Source organism: Cuculus canorus, chromosome 4 (assembly GCF_017976375.1).
Source record: "Cuculus canorus isolate bCucCan1 chromosome 4, bCucCan1.pri, whole genome shotgun sequence".
Taxonomy (NCBI): domain Eukaryota; kingdom Metazoa; phylum Chordata; class Aves; order Cuculiformes; family Cuculidae; genus Cuculus; species Cuculus canorus.
Window position 1 is genome coordinate 34,696,501 of NC_071404.1, and position 21,608 is coordinate 34,718,108.

The 21,608-nt window shown below is 37.5% G+C and overlaps 1 protein-coding gene across 46 annotated transcripts in view; it reads left to right on the forward strand.

Moving 5' to 3' along the window:
- Positions 1-21,608, forward strand: part of SORBS2 (sorbin and SH3 domain containing 2) — a 225,219-nt gene that overhangs the window by 181,870 nt on the left and 21,741 nt on the right. For 25 of the 46 annotated variants that reach the window (XM_054064429.1, XM_054064428.1, XM_054064430.1 and 22 more), the window contains 6 exons: positions 4,317-4,400; positions 6,471-6,527; positions 12,267-12,319; positions 12,976-13,163; positions 15,357-16,919; positions 20,930-21,021. In XM_054064429.1, the coding sequence (XP_053920404.1) occupies positions 4,317-4,400; positions 6,471-6,527; positions 12,267-12,319; positions 12,976-13,163; positions 15,357-16,919; positions 20,930-21,021 (2,037 nt within the window). The remainder of the gene's footprint in view (positions 1-4,316; positions 4,401-6,470; positions 6,528-12,266; positions 12,320-12,975; positions 13,164-15,356; positions 16,920-20,929; positions 21,022-21,608) is intronic. The other 21 variants (XM_054064453.1, XM_054064452.1, XM_054064457.1 and 18 more) reach the window with 6 other exon arrangements.

Sequence of the window (21,608 nt, forward strand, 5' to 3'; positions counted from 1 at the left end):
AAAATGACCTAGTAATAAATATTAAATGAATAGATTAGTTAGGGATAGATGATTATCTTTGTTATGGATTTAAAAAGGTGAGTGTAAATTTCAAACTGCAGTATAACGTAGCTGCTTTCTTTCACAAAACAGGAAAGTAATGTTTTTTCTTCTGTAATTTGAACTTGTTAAGGGTATAAAACATTAACAAAAAGGAGGGGCTTGGGGTTGGTGCTTTGAAATTACAACTAAAACTAATTGATATTAAGCTGTCAAACAGTATTCCAAGCAATGATGTGGCAGCTGCTTTTCAAAAAGTCCATAAAATGTTACCATTTTGTAAGGTGGTAAATTGTTCTGAGGAATGTTTCCATGTCCAACGTCTGCAGTTCAATAAATCACTCTTCTTTTTCTCTAATATCATCTGAACTATAGGTTTGTTTCCTAAAGTGAGCATTTACTTTCAGTAAATAAGTAAATTGCAGTTTAATAACTTAATCCTACTCATATGGATATGAAGCTAAATTTTTATACTTTACTGACTTCAACCTTGTATATGTGAAGTACTTCCTTCCTACATGCACATTTCTCTATTTCTGCAGTAAGGCAAGTAAGGAAGAATCTTGATGCTACTGTAAGAAAAGACTTTGTAAAATTGGGATAAGCAGTCGATGCTTTTATTTTCATTAGGTGTTTCAGACTAAGCATGAAAGTACACATTTGCTAGTTAGATAAAACTATCAGGTTAAATTTTAGTTCTAGATTTTTTTTTTAATAAATGTTCAGTATACAAATTTTCTACTGAGTGTATATGCAAGAGAATTTCACAATCAGAATAAATTAAAATCATTACTGTTTTGTCAAATAGCAGAAATGGACTAGACTTGCACTTTGATGTACATCTGTACATTTTTTGTTGTTGGCTGGTTTATTTCGGGGGGTTATACTTCAGTGGAAAATTTCAGGTTCTCTTTAGAATATGCAAGTTTGATCACGTTTGACATTTCAATGTTATCATAATAGTCTACTAGGTGTTAGTTCAGTTATATGAGGAACACTTTATTAAAAAGATTTTCAACGTCTTTAAAATGGAATCAGGAATTCCTCGTATAGGCATACTTTGGTATGACATTAAAAAATATGTCATCTCATAAAGATGTGGAGAGACTAAGTCAGTCTAGTAGAGGACTTGGAGCTACAACAGCTTTTTAAAATTATCTGGGGATAAAAAAAAAGGGAAAAGGAAAAGCAAACTTTTTCAGAGCTAATAAAATGCCAACGCTGAATAGATGACAAACATCTCAGTCCATTGTTCCAAAGAGGCTTCAGGATGTTGTCTGGATTTGCAAATGCAAGATATTGATTTGACCATGCTGTTCATAGAAGAAACATTAAACTTCACCGGTTTAAATGCACACTTTTGATTATTACCTGTGCATATCCATCTGTGTATACCAAATCAAACACAGGCAAAGCTGCATGCAATGCGATGTATAGGTATTTTTTTTTTAAATGGCATCAGTGTTCTTTCATACTTGAGTATGTTGATACAGTGCTGTGTTGACCATCTGATGCAAATAGCAAACAGGGTGAAGATACTTACTGGTCTTTACTTGTGTATTTTCAACAAATAACAGCATTTCTAAATGACTAGGTTCAGGGTAGGAACGTGACTTGGTTTGACTTATAAATCATAAAAAGGAAATTTATCTTCTTTTTGCCTTTACTCTCTATTCACGCTGTTTGGGATACTTTGTGAGACCAAGTCAAGATTAGATTTTTAAGTCAAACTGATTTGTTCATTTTAAGTCTCTTGGAAAGGGAGATGATAAAAAAAAAGGTCCATCAGCAAAACTGAATCATTAAGCCAAACAAAATCAGTTGCCTATATATTGACCTTGATAGCACAGGGAACACAGTCCTTCCCAGAACTGCCAGGCACTCTGCAGTGAACTTGCAGGCTTTAGTGCTCAGTTTCCTTTTGTTTGCCGCCCTCTGCAGTTCAAGCTGTAAATAAAAGTAGGATTTGGGTGCATGGAGTTTACACACTTCCATATGCTCTCATTTTATTTGCACACTACTGTATAAGGAGGACTCAAACACTTATAACTACATAAAAATACACTGTTTGTTTTGCTTTAAAAACAGAAATGCGGGGGTTGGGGATGTAAGTTTTCAACTGATTGCAAGAGTATGTGAAGGTAAAGGAGGAGCTCAGCTGGTCTGATGGTGTGTTCTGGCTCCCTACAGGAGGGGACACTGGTTTATTCATGTGTAAGTATGGGGCTGCTGCTATCTGGGGGACAATGAGGCTCACAAGGCTGACACTGGCTACCCAAGCAAGTAATATCAGCAGGCCTGAACTTGTAGTGCCAACAGCTCCACAATTTCTGTGCCATGTGCATTTCAAGGGATTTGTTTACTTATTTGTTTGTTTGTTTGTTTTATGTAGAGGCACCCTATTCTTGATATTAACATTTCCATCCAGGAACATTGATTCACTGGTAAACTCTGAATATGCCAAGTATTCTTTATAATGGGAACCAAGTTTATATATAACAAAGTTATCTTCTGCACGAATCAGTCAACTTTTGTCCTCGTGTGTTCATCTCTCTTTAGAACAGTGTGTTTTTTCTTAAATCAGTTATAGTCCCTGTTAAGGTCACAAATCTTTACTGCTAAGTTCATGAATAATTTCAGTGGTGTTTTTCCACTGATGACTTGGGTATGTATAGTTAAGCTGAAACAATTGTCTGTAGTGCTGAATTATGTCTGGTTTGTGGAAATTTAAGGGCAGAATTCCAGAGCGGTTTCACTCCTAACCCGGCTGTGGAGCACAGGCAAGGTGTTCATCACAGACATTTGCTTCCCACTCTGTTCACAGGAATAATACTTCTTTTACTTGAAAGGGACATTGTGAAGATAAATCCATAAAAGACTTGGTGCCAGAATATCGCATGAACAGATCATAGATATGCGGGGACTCGGGTAGTTCAAAAGGGTGCTTGACCTTTCAATAGAGCAAAGTTGGCAGTCTATTTCAGTAACATCAAAGACAGCAAGAAAAGTGCTGTGAGATGTTTGATTACCTGAAATAGTCAGGAGTGTGGTGTTTATCTCTTGCAGAAAACAAAAATAGCTCTATGTGATTGCTCTGGTGTATTGGTGAGAGCTTGACTCAGCAGGAAAAAGTGTTACATACTTAATCACCAGTATCATTTTTATGCAGAACCCTTTCTTCTTTGAGGATTGCTGTCTAGGTCACACCATAATTAGTGTCTAAGTTCTGATAATTGTAGTTGTGGAGGACCAAATTTTAAATTCAGAAGTATCTTTAACAAGAGGCTTTCTCTGTTTCAAAGATCTTCGAGTCAACAGTTCACTGTAATTCTGTGCTGCGTGACAGCTTACATCAGCTCCTACAAAGGAACTGGAGCTATTTAGAAAATAATTAATGCAGCCAAGTTTACAGTTGATTAGATGGCCCATTGGAATCATGTTTTCATGCTACTTGAATAAATCTGTCAATTATTCTTCCATTCATTGAAAAAATTTCTTAATGCTATCTTGAATTGCTACTTTATCCCTTTGCTCTGAGAATTTTCAGATGAGAACAATGCATTTCACTGTGGAAAAAATGCTTCATTATGTCAACAAGACTGTGGGAGATAAAGCAATAGAAAATACTGCTAAAACTAATATTATGGAATGCATATTTTTTTGCTCCCTATTTTTTGACCATAGGATTTAAAATATACCAGTTTCATTTCACATGCTGAAGTGGCTTTTTCATATAGTCATGCCTGCATGATGCATATTGCTTGTCTCTGCTCAGTGCTTGCTTCAAGACAGCAAGATCCAGAATTAACATGCTTTGTCAGAAGACAAGGAATGACCAAAAGCAGTATTGATAAAAATGTCTTTATTGCTGCTCAGATGGGCAATTCCTCGCCTGTGCTGAAGCTAAGGATCATTTATACTATGTTCTTAACAAGGAATCTTTAGTAGCATTAAATCTACTTAAGTCATGTAATGATTTTTACAGAAGAGGTCAAAGAGCCCTCTTAGCTTCAAGAGTAATTTTAAAATGTTTAATATCTTCCAGTCATTGGCAGAACAGGAACAAAAAGAAAAGTATTAAATCTACCAGTCACTGACATTTCTTGAATGAGAATATCCTGTCTCTTAAATACCATCTTCATTCTTTGATTTTATTCCATTTCTTTCCCCATATTTGTTTTGTCGTTGTGTGTGTTTGTTGTTAAAGTGACATGACATTTCTAGCACTTTGCTCAGTGTGTGCCTTTTCCTTCCCTTTTCCTTCACAACTGCTCCAGACTGATCGCATAAACCCAGATGACATAGATTTAGAAAACGAACCCTGGTATAAATTCTTTTCAGAACTGGAGTTTGGACGTCCGGTAAGTGAGGACAGAATATTAATAATTAAATATTAGGAAACATGTTTTTATAATGAGGAATTTACAAATTACCAAATTCAGCAAACAGATGCCAGTGAAGTTAGTACAATTTTTTTTAAAAAGGTCAGTAAAGTCATCTCATGCATATAACTATTACTTTTCAAATGGACCCTTAACTTGCCAGAATACTAGCTTTAATATGGACTACATATTAGACAAACAGTATTGTATAAATGTTTAAGAACAAGACAAATTGCATGTTAAATAGGGATGTTTACTAGTCTCCGTAAATTTTTCCATTTGGCTGGATTATTTTTGAACAGTCCTTCAGAACAGAGAAACATGTCAGTTTGCATTAGGGATGCTCAGTTACAAATCATGTATTTTACTTGAAGGAATGTGTCTAAATTTAAATGCACACAGCCATACACAAATGGCTTATGGCAGTAAATACTGAGCTTTTTTTCCTTTTTTCCTCTCTTATATGCATACTTGCAGAATACCTATCTTGTCCCTAAACACAGAGATACAGGTTTGTTCTGTTTTCAAGCTGAACTCCTACTTGAACAAACAGACTTCCGTTCTGCTCTGGTTTGCATGAGTAGACAAGTCCAAAAAAAACGACTCAGTTGAGTTGACCACCATAGTCCTACTGCAAGCATTTACATTTAAAATGATAAATCTGAAATGCTCCATTTGCTTGAAACACCTAAACATCAGAGATATAACTCAGTTTTCCACCTTTGGTTGCCTAGACACTCAAAATTCTTCTGCAAATGCCACAGGCTTAATTGGATGTAAGCACCAAAGGCTGTTTATACACAGGGATAAAATAGTAACATCCTTGAAGCATGACTGAGATCTGGGTTTCACTTCTCTTTAATGAGTACCTTAATGACTAGGTTGGAGATGCACCAGCTCTTGATTTTTGCACCCACCTTCTCTGGCTCCACAGAGCTCAGATCCTTTCCTGTACACTCCAACATCCTTAGGGAAAAGGGGTAATAAGTGTCTTCATCCCAGAATAACGTCTAACACAGTGGTTGGAGTACTCTCCAGACAGGTGGAAGGTGTGAGTTCAAATCCCCTCAGAAAAAGGAAGGAAGAAAGTAAACTCGAGCATTCCCCCAGTCTGGTTAAGTGTATTCATAGCTCCCCAGAATCCTGGGAAGCTTAAGAAAAAAAAACAAAAGCACCTGCCCACAGGCAAGAAATCCCAAATTGGAATGGCATTTGAACTTGAGCGTATCAGGATTTAAAACGTTCCATTCTTGTCTTTCCCAGTTAGCTAGCAATTCTCTGGAGCCCCTCTCAGCGTTCTGATTACTGACATGCCGGGCTATATGAGGAGCCTGAGCACTTGACCCAGGACCCTGGAGGGCACTCTGGGAACCAGGTACCTTAGTCCCTTTTTGTAGCTAGCCATAAGCCAAAATCAGAACCCTCAGCTACTTCAGTGAGAGTCAAAGAGAAAGCAAACCACATGCATTCTTTTAAAACTTTATTTTTTTTAATAATAACACCTGAAAATAATTTTTTTTAAAAGTCAAATATGTTTTGTTGTCCAGTGGTCCATAATATATCACATTTTCACTGGTTATCTTTTATCTCCTTTTATCTAGCTATTCAAACTATTTTGTCATTCCTTCCCCTGGGTGGGCAGAAACAGTCCAGACACAAATTAAATCAACAAAAAGTCGACAATATTTGACTGATAATGATAACCTGAGAATAATGTCTCCTGTAAGATAAAGTATATTGAGATTTCCCCAGCAGAACGTAACTGTGATGCTTTTCTGTCTCATCAATATTAAAACTGCTAGTATCGATTCAGCCATTTCAGCTGTAAATTTTCCTGCCTCAAGTTACTAATACTGTATTAAGATGCTTATAATACAAAAAAATATTGTAGCACATTCTTCTTTCCATTCTACCTGAATGTGTCACTCTTTGTATCTGACGTTGTCTACACTTTGACAGTTTCTAACTGTGTCACCTCTCCACGTTTCATTCCTTGCTGCCATTGATTATACTCCATTTCATCTCTACACTTCTGATTTTATGATGCAGCCACCTAAAAAGCTTTTGGACTATGTTCGAGACAGTTCTTCTGGTGTTTCCAATGAGGTAAATGAATGATTCTTGTTCAGATGGTTCTCTTGGGAAGAAGGGTTGGTGTGCTCACTATTTATGTCTTAATTTCTTAAAATTTAGTGCCTTCCTTCTGACAGCTATTAGGTGATTCTAATTCACAGTCATTGTATCTTTGTCTTCATATCTTTCCAGATCACTAGTGCATTTGGATGTTGATCTTAATATCCTAGGAACTGTGAGTTTTTATCCCCAAAGCTTCTCAGAAATTAACACTCAGAATTACACAACAGCCCATATGTCTCTAACTCTTTGACAAATTCCCACTTCTTCAGAGTTGGGCAAGTGCATTGCTTTCAGACACAATTAATACATCAACACAGAAGTATTTTTTTATTAAAATATCGGACTGCAAATTCTATATCAAGTGAAAACTTTTATGGCTAAGCAATCCAACTTTTTCCAACTAACTATTTATTACTAAGGTTTCTAATCAAGAAATACAGCAATTAATAATCCTGTTGTAAATTTATAACTGCAGAATAGACAATAACCGTCATTACTCCAAATAAAATGCATCAAGCTCAGGTGGTGGGCTGTCATTGCCCTACTCTGAGTGGGAGCAATTCAAGCTTTTGTTCTTTCTCTCATCCCTTCCCATTTTTAGAGTGTTAGGGCAAAAGTCAGTGAGTCCTGTAATTATAACTTTACTTCATATGATGACTTTACTTCATTCATATTCGTGATTCACTCTCATCTTACATAGTGTCTCCAAAATTTAAGCACAAAATGTGGCCTTAGATTGTTAATTGTTTGCAAGTGACTCTAGTTTGGTTTTAAGCTCTGTAAATCTGGGAAAAACTCACGGTTGTGAAGTTTGGGGCCAGTTCTCTGGGGTGGGAGGCTTTTAAGCCTTTGCTAGTACTTGAGAGTAATCTATATATTGGAGAAGAGAATTTAAAAGCCCTAGCGTGATTATTTGAAATATTTTCATGTTCAGTAGATCTGAGTAAAACAGCTATTAAGTAATACTGGATTTCTCTTTGTTAAATTTATGAAGACTTTTAAATTTTATTTTGAATTTTTTTTGTCTTTGAATATGGTAAATCATGTGCACAAACTACAGCAAATTAAAGACTTTTCCAGGCAGAGAAAGTATTTAAAAATAATTTGTACAAGTATTAGAACCATCATGAAAACAAGGCTGGCTGTTGTCTACAACTTTTGTCTACTTTTCCTAACTCCACTTTCAGTGGCAATTAAAGCCTTGATGAATGAAAACAGCTAAAACATTGGCTTAATTGTAAATATTTATATGGGATTTGTTTAGTAGAACCTAATTGAACAGGTATTCAACAAAGTCTGTATTTGGTAGTTTGGGGTGGTTGTCTCCAATATTCAATTACTTTTTTTAGATGGCCTTTATCCGTACAGGGCAGTATTGAATATTCTGGAAGATGCCTAGTTATCTTTAGAGATATGGAGAGTGGGGGAGATGTGTCCTGTTGGGCTATCTCCAAGCATCTTGGAAGTATCATAGGCCAATAATGCCCCAGAGCTGATAGGACAGCTACAAACACTGGTACCCGCTCTTGGCAGTAAAAAACAGCCATATCCACTATTTGCTTTCACCTGTCCCCCTGTATGTCATATCAGTGCAGCTCTGCCTGATATGGGTGGAAGGTATAAACTTCACACAGTATATATGTTATAAGATACACTTGTGGTGAAAATTATTATTATAGAATGTACAACACACAGTACCTTTCATGCAGAAAAAACTTCACAGAAGGCATCAAAGAAGAGACAAAAAAAAGCAAGTTACATTCAAGGTGATGAGCAACTTAAAGGACTGAAAGCAAAAGCCAGTACTCAATTTTGGCATGACACACACTTCTTCCTGTCCGAGGCTGATCACTAGCTCGCTGCTTATGGCCAGGGGAATGCTGTGTATAAAGTTCCCCATGGTTTGGTTTCATCTGTGTAATTTACCCATTGCCTTCCACAGGAGGCAATGGGAAGCTACACCGCCCTTGGGATTTACATCACGATCTGTATAGTTCTGGAGCCATTACAGGTAGTGGAAAAGGATTCCCTGCCTCATCACTGTTTGGCCAATATCGTGTGACAGATGGTCTTAGCCCAGCACTATGGAAGTTTCTGTCCTGCAGTGGCAATTAATCTGCAGTGGTTTTATCACCTCATATAACAGTAGTAAGAGAGATCGCCTGTGAGCCTGAGTTTCTTTACTCTCCTGGTGCCAAACTGTGGCGGTGACTGGTCAACAGAGAGGAGATGGATAGTTTTGGCCATGTTTGAAGTGAGACACTGCCGTTTTCCAAAACAGGCTTAATGTGTGGGTTTGTGGGTAGTGCAGGGAAGCACACAGACCTGAGGCCTTTGCTTCACTCTGTTGTGTAGAAATACAAGGAGGAACGCTAGCTGTTGGTGTGAGCAACTCCGCTGCTGGCTTTTATGGTTTTATTGCAGATAGACCTCATGATCTTAAGATAAACATCTAATATTATTGACAGTGGGTAGTTATGGAAGAGTTGTCATAAAGTGTTTTTCAGCTTTCAGAGGATGTAAAGAAAAACTTGAAAATATGAACTGTGTGGACAGTAAGGACTGGAATAAATGCCTTCTTCAGAATGTATTTTAAGAAACAAATACCACGATATTTTGTTTACACAGTATAGGTTAACAGTAATGCACTCATGATCCCCATACATAAATATTGAGAAATAAAATAGGCATAATTTTCTAAGTGCTAATAGCAGGTTTATTGTCTGTCTGAGAATATCTTGGGATCATCGGCACTCCTCCATAACAGAACTGACTCTAAAACACAGGCTTCTACTTAATTTGCCTGTGGAAATGAGGTTTGATTCTTTACTCCTGTCCTAGAGCAGGTGATATGGTTTTGTTTCATAGTACCCCTTTCTTTCTAATGTTTAAGTCTACCGACTTAATGAGCTAGGCTATAGTACTTCAAATACTTCCGTCAATGCAACAGTAGAATATTTAAAAAAAAACCCAACCTTGTAATCTTATATTTTGCTGGGAAAATGAAACTTGGAAAAATAACTTCACATTTGTTTGCAGAAAAATAGGTTGGTTTTAGCAAATAAAAATCAGATGCTGTGATGAAACTTGATTGTATTACACAGTCTTGTGTACTCTCCCATCATGGAAAAAAAGCTTATGCGGAGCACCTCTGCACGGAAAGCTGCCGGGGAAAGGGATACATCACTGTATGAGTGAGGCAAACATTCACTGATGAAAACACCTAACACTGGGAGAAGCTGCGCACATGGTCAGTAATTGTAGATGTTGGTAGTCTTCTTCCAAATGGCTGTTGTTAAAACAGACCTGACCTACTGAGAGCCCCATCCTTCTGACATCACTCATATGGTCTTCCCAGTTCCTTGAAAACATGGGCTATGTCCCGCTACCTCACCTTGCTCCTCTTGGTAACAGATTAATTCCCAGATTATGTGAAGATCTCTTATACACAGACTGCAAATTGCAGATGAGTGTTGCTTGCAGACAGGTTAATTTACAAAGAATAACACAGTAGTAATTCCTAGCAGGTGGACAAATTGCCATTGAAACTTTCTTAATGCAACTTTCTCCTTCCTACTGTAGCGCTCACGCTGTGGGTTGCATGCATGTCATTCTATACTGTAAATGAGATGCAGACGAACAGAGGAGATCACATCTCTTCTACTATGTCCGTAGGTTGTATTGGATGACCTGAAAACGACTGCATGACAAGTAGACCTTTTTTTTTTTTAGCATAGCACTAAAGTAATTTTTGGACCTTTTCTTTCTAGCACCCATCTTTCATCCATAGCATATGTCACTGGAGCAGAGTTGTATGTTGCCAGAACTTGAGCATCAGCTTCCACAACCTGAAAATCCATAATACAGTGTAGCAGTGGGAGGATAATGATGAGAAAAAGAGGAAATACAATCTTTTGGTTTCCAGTTTTATTGTTAGAAAAAAAATGTCATAAAGAACAATGTAGCACATTACAATAGAATCATGCTAATTGAGCTCTGACAGGAACAATTTAACAGTAACCATCAGGTAGGAATTTCGGCAACAGCAGAGAAACTAGCTCAGCTTTGCCTCTAATGTGGTGACAGAATATTAAACAAGAGACTTTAAAATTTTGCAAAGACATCACTTCTAGAGCACATGACTCTTAATTAGTGATATTACCCAAGTCTTGCATTCCTTCCATTCTGAACAGATGCAAGGATTAGCAAATTTAAACATGCAACTTACTAAAACAATGAAGCATGGTTTCATGATTTAGTCCAGTAGTCTATTTCATTTCAAAATGAATTGGAAGAAAACAGAGAAGTAGTAGTAACCAAAAACTTGGGTTTCCTTTTTTTGCCTAGACATATGCTTACTTTCAAATTTCACCCAAAATGAAAAGCATGTGAGAGTTTGTGGGATGGAAACACGCCATGTTGAACTGTCCAAGATTGCCAAGAAGCCTTGAAATAGGCAAGGAACTAAATTCCTTCAATTACAGGCCAGTTCCTGTGCTGTCTCTTGGAGAAACATCAGGGTTGCCGTAACACTTTTGGCCAGTCTTACACCCCGATGTTCTTTTCAAAATTTGCTGCCTTCAAAATTCCTGTTGAGATCAAGAGGAACAGGAGCTGTGTACAAACACTCTTAATAGGATATAATTCGTATTCATAATAATCTAATAGAATCCATGTCAGAGCTACTTCTGCCACAGTGTTTTACAGGTTAAGCCAAGTATGACTTGAGAGAGGTATTGGAAACCTAGTTCTTCCATTTCTAGTAGTCAGATTTATATTACTGGCTTTTGCAGCAATTGTATACTTTATATAGATCACTTAGCGCAGACTTGTAATCTCACATGTGGTGGAATTCTAGTTTATATATCAAGTTATTCTGACCCAATATGGAGGTTGTGAACGTAACAGTATTTAACACTGAGTGGGGTAGCAGTAATAAGTAGTGTCACAGAAGAAATACTTGAATACTTGTCCATAAAGCTAAGAAATCTCTGTTTAGAAAAAATAAATATTTTGAAAACCTATACAGAGATTACCTTAAATGTGTTATAGACGGTTTATTTACTTTGGAAAGTAATTTCAAAGTGTTTGGATTATCAACAGCTTTTATCTGCTTACATCTCAGCTGTCATTCTTACCAAAACCATGGAAGATTTTTACCTGTTTTTTTGATGTGATTTAAATTAATCTGCAGTTAAATGACTAATGATCTGTGATATGAACTGTTCTTACTAGGAATATAGCATGGTCAGCAACTGGCCACAAATATCATGGGGTTTACAAAACTTTCTGGCTATAATTGACTGTGAGATTTGGGTAAGTATGGGGTAAGGACAAGCCCCGCAAACCTTACTTTTGTATGAAGGAATTATTTTCAGACTTTTTATGGTTTTATAGTAAAACTGTGTTTTGTATCTATTTTTTGGAATGGGTATAAAGAAATGTAGCTTTGGATTTTTGCTTTAAAAGAAAAAACATTGCTGAAGTAGAATATGAAATGTCATCTAATGATTATTTTTAAATACTGTGTAGCTGTTCTCATTAAATATTTCAGTATCTGTGTTGGAGTGCCCAAGATGTTAATCATCATAGTATGGTTCTTTAGGATTTGTCACAGAGAAACAATCATAATCAAACATGATAAGCAGAAATCATCATTCATTTTTTCAAATACAGATGTGTGACAGATTCATATATTTGTTTTCACAGACTTCCTTATATCATCACTATTCAACAGACAGAGGCCTGGACAGGCCCTCTAGGTAAGAAATACAATATGGGATTTCAGTAAACAGATTATAGAGCCTGAGGGGTTTCCTTGTGACATGAGCAACAGACAAATAGATGCATGGAGAGGGTATTCATAATTTGATACTGAAGTGTAAATCTTAGTTTTGTTTTACAAGGTCTTACTGTTTACTTTCAAAATAAGCTATGCTGTATTCTAAGTGTTTCCACTAACATCCCTGAACTTCTGTTCCAACTGCAGCAATCTGTCATTTAACCTTATTGCCTGCAGGACTTTCAGTGCTGATTCCCTAAGCGTGCTACCTCACCTCTTCTCTGTCTCTACCAGTATCTTTGTAGATATCTATCTTTGTGCTGAACTACCAGTACCACAAAAAGTCTAAAAAAAAAAAACCTCAATGCATTTATTTCAAAGCCATCACTGTGAAAATGACATAGCAATTGTGTATAAAACTTTAAAACAATCAGATGAAAATGAAATTCAGGCTTTCTTTGTGAAATATTCTCTAAGATATCTGACGCCAGTGCTTCCCCTCTTTACGTAATTTTTTTGTACTTGTTCTGGCATTGTTTAATCTATAAACCAATAATACAGTTAAGAGCTTACTTTTTAAATTCCTGAGTTCTGATCTCAGAATTAGACTGTTGCTAATACTGCTTATTTATGTAGCTCCGCAAGTACTGCGAGTGACTACAGAAAAAGAAGGAAGTCGGAACCTGCTGTTGGTCATCAGAGGGTGCACAGCGATCAGAATGCAAACAGGCCAAGCCCGAGCCGTACAGATATGCAAGGCCCATATACCACCCTTAGAAAGCCTTTAACTAGCTCATCTCCTTCTTCCCCATCAAGAGCAAAAGGTAAGAGAAGTACATATTTGTTAGCAGAAAACTACTGATGATGTACGATACGTTGGCAGTAAATGCAACCATCTACTGTTGCTCAGTGCACTTCACTGAGAGATTTACTCTATGAATCAAGAGCTTTGGGCCTTTCGTGAAAGGCTAACTTGTTTATTCTTATGTGTGTAATTTTAGCTGTAAATTCGGATTTGTAACAAGGATTTCCCAGTTTCAACTGCTTATTCTAACAAAAGAAAATTGCCTAAATGAAGACTATTTGTATATCTAAACCCGTAAAGTTTCATTAACTCCACTACTCTTTTATTAGATTATTGTGATTTTAAAACTGTTTTCAGTATACACAATCAAGACAAATAGCATATAAGACTAAAGATGTGTTTCCAGGATAGACCTTTCAGATCTATAGCTAATGTCTTAGACATTGTCAGTCATCAGGACCTAATTTAATCAAGCAAGAATCCATAGTCTGAATTTTGATTTTGTAGATCCTTGGAGTATTTGGTATAGCATATACAACCTGATTAGCTTTGTTTTCCAAGTAGCTGACCATTCCATTAGTGTTCTCCGTGTCTCTCCAGAAAAGAGATAATTGAATCAGTTGTTGGTTTGAAAGTTTGGGTGGGTTTTTTTAGAAAGACAAAAGGTTTCCAGTAAAACACGCAGTAGAAGTAATACACAGAGTAATATCATATAGAAGATGTCTTCTTCTGTTTCAGTTACTGTTATTCTTTTAATTGCTTTATTTTGTAGCTATACTTTCTTATCAGCCCTTAGCTGCATTAGGGACCATTTAAGTCTTTTTTAATAAATTTCCGCTGAAAAGAACATAATATCCAGACCACAACAAAATGTGTCAGACAAAGAAAAGCAGTGAGGAATAATAAGAGAGAAGTGATGGAAAAGCAAATGTATTTTAAACTCAGTGTTACAACAGTAATTTTAAAACTGGATAAACTCATCTATTTGATGTACCCGGCCAGGCAGTGAAAAGCTGGAGAACTCCATTTACCTACATTTACCCACCACCAATAATGAGCACTTACCATGATTTAAACACTTCCTGTGTCTGAAAAGCCTTCCCTTTAGTCTATCTACCACAGCTAATTAACTTTTGGCAGGCGACCCAGCTGCATCACTCTGTTCTCTCCCAACATTATGAAACCTAGTAGAATGTTATTTTATTCTTGGAGTTAACCACTTTATTAAAGAAGCAGCACATGGATTTTGAACTCAAAATGTTTCAATTTCTGATCCAGGTACAAGTTTTTCTTCTAGAAAGTAGATCAGGCTGTTTGAAGCATTTGTCCTGAACTGAATGTTGCTAGTTGAGAAACAAGCTATTTTTGAAACCTCAGTACAAGTGAGAGACCACAATTCCAAATTTGTCTCATAATGACTTCTAAATCTCTATGTGCACAAAATTGTATCTTAAAACTTGCTTGAAAACTCAGGCTTTGTAATTGAAGTCAAGCTAAAGGCTGTTGTTTCTTTTATGCTCTGGTTAGGCTCAGTAAGCTGATACATCTTCCTTTACATCCATACAGCAGTTTCACAGCCACCTTGTTCTGTCCTCAATGAGCAGTAGAAAACACCACTGCCTTCGGTGCTATCACACAAGTAAAGAGTGGGATACCTATGCTACCTATGAACAACTGAGAGAAATTTCCCATTTGATCTTATATAAAGATTTATCCTAATTATCTTAGAATATGCAGTTGCTGTGAATCCTCTGAGCATTTTTCAGCTCAAAAATCCTAAACAGCTTCATTCATAGCGCACAGGTAGAAAAGTCAATACTTGAGTGAGGCCTAGGTTTGTCATTTAGTTTCATTTTAAATCCTTTGCGGCTTTTATTGTCTGGTGACCTGCTTCATAATCGATATTAATGTTTGTTTTCTTAATTGTGTTGGTGGAGGGGTTGTGGAGAGGGTAACATCTCCATAATTCATAAGGAATTCTTTTTGATGTTCAAATTACCATGCATATCTTTTTATAACTGGAAAATAACTTAATTATTAGCTCTGCTGCCCCAGGCTGTAGTAACCTATGTACAGACCCAAGTTAATAGATGCATTCAATGCTGTCTCTTTTCCATCTTTCTAATACTTTCTGATGTTAATTCCAACTTTCTGAATCTTTTAATTTCTGGCAATATCTCTTTTTTACCATGCTGCTCTATGGATTATAAAGGTGGGGATATTAGCAAAGTATACCCATCCCTTTTAAACTATTCAGTGCACAACCACAACACCTCAAATGAATTAGATTACTGTAGCACTTACAGACAACATTTAGCTGTTCCAAATGATTCAAGAAGGGCAGTCAGCTACAAGAACGGCTGGCAAATGACTCGTCAAAATGCAGAAGTTTGGAGCAGCACAGAAGAAACTGCTTCTCCAAAGAGGAAATCTCGTAGCTGTGATGATCTGTTAACAGATGATCGTGATAGCTTTCCCGATGCACAGGCCAAGTCTGAAAGTATGGGCTCTCTGTTGTGTGAGGAGGACTCCAAAGAAGTTTGCTCAATGAACTGGACCTCTCCATATGTTCCTGAGGGCCATGGCAGTAGTAGGTCCAGAGTTCGCCACAGATCTGCACATGATGCCCCAGGATTCCTAAAAATGTACAAGAAGATGCACCGCATCAATCGCAAAGACTTGATGAATTCTGAGGTTATCTGTTCTGTGAAGTCAAGGATACTGCAGTATGAAAAAGAACAACACAAAGGTATTCTTCAAGGCTGGAGAGAGTCTTCTACTGAAGAGGTGCCCAGAGACATGGTGCCAACGAGAATATCTGAATTTGAAAAATTAATTCAGAAGTCAAAATCAATGCCGAACCTAGGTGATGAAATGTTGTCAACCGTTACACTAGAGCCTCCTAAAAATGGCTTGTGTCCACAGAGGCGATTTTCTATTGAATCCTTGCTGGAGGAAGAAGATCAAGGCAGACATCCATCTCAGGTACAACGGAACTACAAGTCTAAAACCCTGGTGCCAATTCATATTGAAGTGACCAGTGATGAGCCACAAAGATCACATATGGACTTTTCAGACAGTGATCAGGATGGAGTGGTTTCTGACCTCAGTGACTTTATCCAGATAGAGGGTTCATCCTTTTGTAGTGAAAGTGACTTTGACCACTTTTCCTTCACGTCATCTGAAAGCTTTTATGGATCAGGCCATCACCATCACCACCACCACCATCATCACCGGCATCTCATCAGCTCCTGCAAAGGGCGATGTCCAGCATCCTACACCCGCTTCACCACCATGCTAAAACATGAAAGGGCTAAACAAGAAACCACTGAAGATCCAAGGAGACAGGAAGCAGAATCTGGCCTCTCTAAGATAGCATTTCTAGTAAGTCCAGTGCCTTTCCGGAGGAAAAAAAGTGCAGCTCCTAAAAAACAAACTGAAAAGAAAAAATGCAAATCGTCTGTATTTGAAGCATTAGATTCTGCACTTAAAGACATCTGTGACCAAATTAAAGCTGAAAAAAGAAGGGGAAGCTTGCCTGACAACAGTATATTACACAGACTTATTACTGAGCTGCTTCCAGACATTCCAGAAAGGAATTCATCTCTTAAAGCGCTGAAAAAGAGTCCCATGCACCAGCCTTTTCATCCACTGCCTCAAGATGGTGCTATCCATTATCCACTGTACCAGAATGATTGTGGAAGATTACCTCTTAGTGCCTCTTTTCCAGATATGGACGCAACTAACAACAATGATAGTGCACTGTGTTTCCAAGGTGGATTAACTTTGTTCCTCTATCCTTGTGATTTACTTATCCAACCTTACGCCCTGTATTTCTCACCCTTTCTCATTCCATTCTTATTTGTGTCGTCTATACGAAGCTTTCATCCCACAAAATTCTTCATGAGGGATGTCATAGCTGATGAGGACAGATAAATTTTATGTCTATTCACAAAATACAGTAATCTGGACAACTGGAGTAACAGTGTTATTTCAGCTAATAGATTATTAGTGCTATGAATTACAATGATGTTATTAAATTAAGCAGTGTGGGGGTTTTACCCAAGAAAAATACCTTACAGAAAGTGAATGCATGCATCGTAAGATGTTGGTCAAGCAGAAAACAATATGCAGATAGTCCTTTCTTTATTATTTTTTAAAAAATCAGCATCTAAAACATATGGTACTGTATAGCTTTGTTACATGTAAGCAAAAAAAGAAATGCTGTTAATTCTACCAGTATCATAGAAAGTTGATTCTGTTTTCTTATGAAGATACACCAATTTTACTGCTTCATATTACTTTTTGTGAATAGACACTAAAGCCATTTTAGTTTCCATTTCTACTGTTCAAAAAATACAGTTTCCAATCTCTGTGGCAGCAAAACTAATTATTCTCATAGAATAATAATATATCTATGAAGTTTTGAGAAATATCCTATCTTCTTAGAAGGGAAATTTTCAATAATCAAAAATTGAATTAAACTGTCAGGGTGAGTATAAGTTTTTAAAAAGTCTTTCTTGAGAGTAATCTGGTTTCAAAGTTACTACTTTAAGTTGTTAGTTGCTCTTTTTCTGAAATAATTGAGAAAAAAAATGAGTTTAAAATATTCTTAACATTTAACCTTGCAATATTAAAAGAAGCAAACTGGATTTGTAAGACGAGTGCACAAACGCATATCCCAGATGATTTAGATTAGTATCTTGGGCAAGTCTGTAATTTTTAAATGGTAGTATTTCTGTGTTAAAGAATTCTGGTTTGAGATATACAGACTTCAGTGACAGAGCATCTTTGAGAATTGAATAATATTATGACGCTATTCTTAAAATCACAAGTGGATGTAAGAGATAACGTCTTTATCAATTATGCATTATTTGATCAGACTCATCTTTATTCTCACATCTTTTTCTACAACATTTTCAAGTGCCACACTAGTAAACATGTATTTCTAGAGAATCACAGAATCATAGAAATGCTAGGCTGGAAAAGACATTTGAAATCATTGAGTCTAACCATACCTGTCTACTACTAAATCATATCCCTAAGCACTTATTTTACCTGTCTCTTCAATACCTCCAGGGATGGTGCCTCAGCCACCTCCCTGGACAGCCTCTTTCCGTGCCTGATAACGCTTTTGGTGAAGAAGTTTTTCCTAATGTCTAATCTGAACCTCCGCTGGCACAGCTTGAGGCCATTCCCTCTTCACTTGGGCAAAGAGACCAACACCCACTTCTCTACAACCTCCTCTCAGGGAGCTGTAGACAGTGGTAAGGTCTCCCCTCAGCCTCCTCTTCTCCAGGCTAAACAACCCCAGTTCCCTCAGCTGCTCCTCATAAGACTTCTTCTCCCGCTCTTTCACCAGCCTTGTTGCTCTTCTCTGGCCATGCTCCAGGACCTCAATGTCTGTCTTGTAGTGAGGGGCCCAAAACTGAACACGGTATTTGAGGTGCGGCCTCACCAGTGCTGAGTACAGGGGCACAATCACCTCCTTCATCTTGCTGGCCTCGCTGTTTCTGATACAAGCCAAGATGCTGCTGACCTTCTTGGCCACCTGGGCACACTGCTGGCTTATGTTCAGTCAACTGTCAACCAACGTCCCCAGCCACTCTTCTCCAGGCCTGTAGTGCTGCACGGCGTTGTTATCTCGAGTGCAGGACTCAGCGTTTGGCCTTGTTAAACCTCATCCCATTGGTATCAGCCCATCAATCCAGCCTGTTCAGATCCCTTTGCAGAGCCTCCCTATCCTCAAGCAGATTGACGCTTCCTCCCAGCTTAGTGTCATCCGCGAACTTACTAAGGGTGCACTCAATGCTTTCATCCAGGTCATTGATAAAGATATTGAACAGAACTGGACCCAGCAGTGAGCCCTGCTGAACAACACTTGTGACCAGCCTCCAGCTGGATTTAGCTCCATTTACCATGACTCTTCAGGCCTGGCCATTCAGACAGTTTTTTACCCAGCAGAGGGTGCACCTGTCCAGGCCAATGGCAGCCAGTTTCTCAAGCAGTGTACTGTGAGAAACTGTGTCAAAGGTTTTACTAAAGTCCAGGCAAATGACATTCGCAGCCTTTTCCTCATCCATTATGCGGGTCACCTTGTCGTAGAAGGAGATCAGGTTAGTTTGGCAGGACCTGCCTTTCATAAACCCATGCTGACTGGGCCTGATCACCTGGTTGTCTTGTGTGTGCGATCAGAATTGAAGCTGTTACCATATTCTCTCAACTAGCCAAAACAGACATATAGACATATTCTGAAAAGATTTTCAGAAGAAACAGATATAAAATGTAATTGAGAACTTAATTAGTCATACTTGAGGTTTGATCATGATTAACCCTGACAGGCAATATTACACAATGCCACTTATGTTGGAAATTGCACTGGACACATATCATAGTTGCTAATTGAGAATTTTCCAGTCTTTGAAAATAAGGAAATGCACAGTGCAGAGTAAATGTCCCTAAAGCTTCTGCAGCTATGAAGGAGCCTGGCATGAGCAAAGTGGTACACTCTGTCAACGTTAATATCCCTACAGTAGCGTGGAGAATGAGTACAGCAGAATATTCCATTGACTTCCATCAGCACGGGTCATGGATGAGCTCTACTTCTAATGGAGTTTCGCATTCTGTTAGATCTGTGTGTGTCTCTTACAGCCACCATTCACACAGAGACTCCAAGGTCACAGCAAAAAAACACTAAAAACTACCAATATTGACTGCAGAAGGAGCTGTATAGAAATAAAGGAAATTACTCTTCCTAAATCTGTTGCATTTTGTCTCCTTTCCTCCCATGTCCTTCCCTTTCTGCTAGTCTAAAAACATTAATAGATGTGTTTGGAGGCATTATGTCTTTAGGTTTATGCAATAAGCATAGATCATCATTTGCAGACACGTTTAGGAGACTAAAACAGTAAATCTCAGAAGCATAGAATGGTTTGAGTTGGAAGGGACCTTAAAGATCATCTACTTCCAACTCCCCTGCTATGGGCAGGGACACAGAAGTCAAGAGGCAGTTCATTTCATGCTCTGGTTTGACATAATTCCTGTATATTTTTGTTTCACATTGGCAAGTTGCAGAGCCATGATGAGTACAAGATTTTTATTTTAGTTTTATCAAAACATGAAAAGATGTATTCACCATCCTATAATATACCATCCTATAATAAACATTGGTTAACTGTGCTTTAGAGAAAATCTGCCACATAGATTGGTGAGTAATGATTTGTACTCCATCTCTTGAAACAGAGTAGTTTTTATGAATAACATCCTTTTAAATTCCCTTGTGCTGCCTAACAAGTATCCCTAGTAAAATAGAAATGTGTCTTACATCACTTAGGAAGAAACAATTTTTCTTCACCATTTTGTCATTGAAGCATGCTTTAATCATGTGTTGTGCATGTAATTATGTGTTTATATTGTTGATATTCTGAAACCGTTTCTTGAAACCTGGTTGAAGTCCCAGTACTGTTGTCATGTCTTGTGTTTGGTGCAGTAGTGATACACGCCTTCATATGCAGTAAGGCATATTTGCTGTCTCAATCCTCTCATATTATTCTGCTGTATATCAGAGGACAGGCTTTGCTTTGCTTGACAGTCAGTATCTTTTTTTTTTTTTTACTTTAAAAGTGCAGTTTAGCAACCATGTCACGTCCTTTTCTATTAAAAGTAAAATAATAGATTTCAATATCTCTTACCCCCTTGTCCCCAAATGAAATGAAGCAGCAACACAGATTTGAATGATTTTTTCTTTTTCAATGTACTATAGTGTCACATAATTTCTGTTCTTAGTAGACCAGGAGTCTCCTGGAAGCTTTTCTTCTGCTTTCACTGATGTGGGACGATGTACTCCAAGGGAGAGAAGAGGAACTACAGACAAAGAGGTAGGGAAACAACAATAAATAATGCAGCACTATCCATATGGAAAATCAGTAGCAGTTTGAGGCAAGATTTGTGTTTGGTTTAAGACACTATAATGATACAGAACAAAGGAACAGTTACTTCATATTATCAGATAGGACAGCATCCTTCTTTTTCATTAAGGAGAGTGGTACTTTAGAAATATAAAATATCAAGCTTTGTAAAACAAGCTGCATTTTCTGTTTATGTTTAAGTAGATATGGGTGTGTTTACTACTCGTTGATAGGCTCTGTTAAAGTTGACCAGAGTGGATGTTTGGGAGCTTACAGATACTTGGTTATAGAACTTGATAAATATGTGAAAGGAATAGTATGATGTGATTGCCTGTGACAGCAAGAGAGCAGCACAGATGACTGAGGAGATCCCTTCCAGTCCTGCGTTTCTCAGAATTTCTTAAAGCTGTATATTTAATTGTTTTACTTGCCTTACTGCAAGAACCACTGTAAGGTGGTTCCTTTTCTTTTTCGGTCATGGTCACCTTTCTAAAAGCTGATATATGTTTACTATATAGTAGTAATATCTGAATGTATTAATCGCTTTGCCTGCTTTT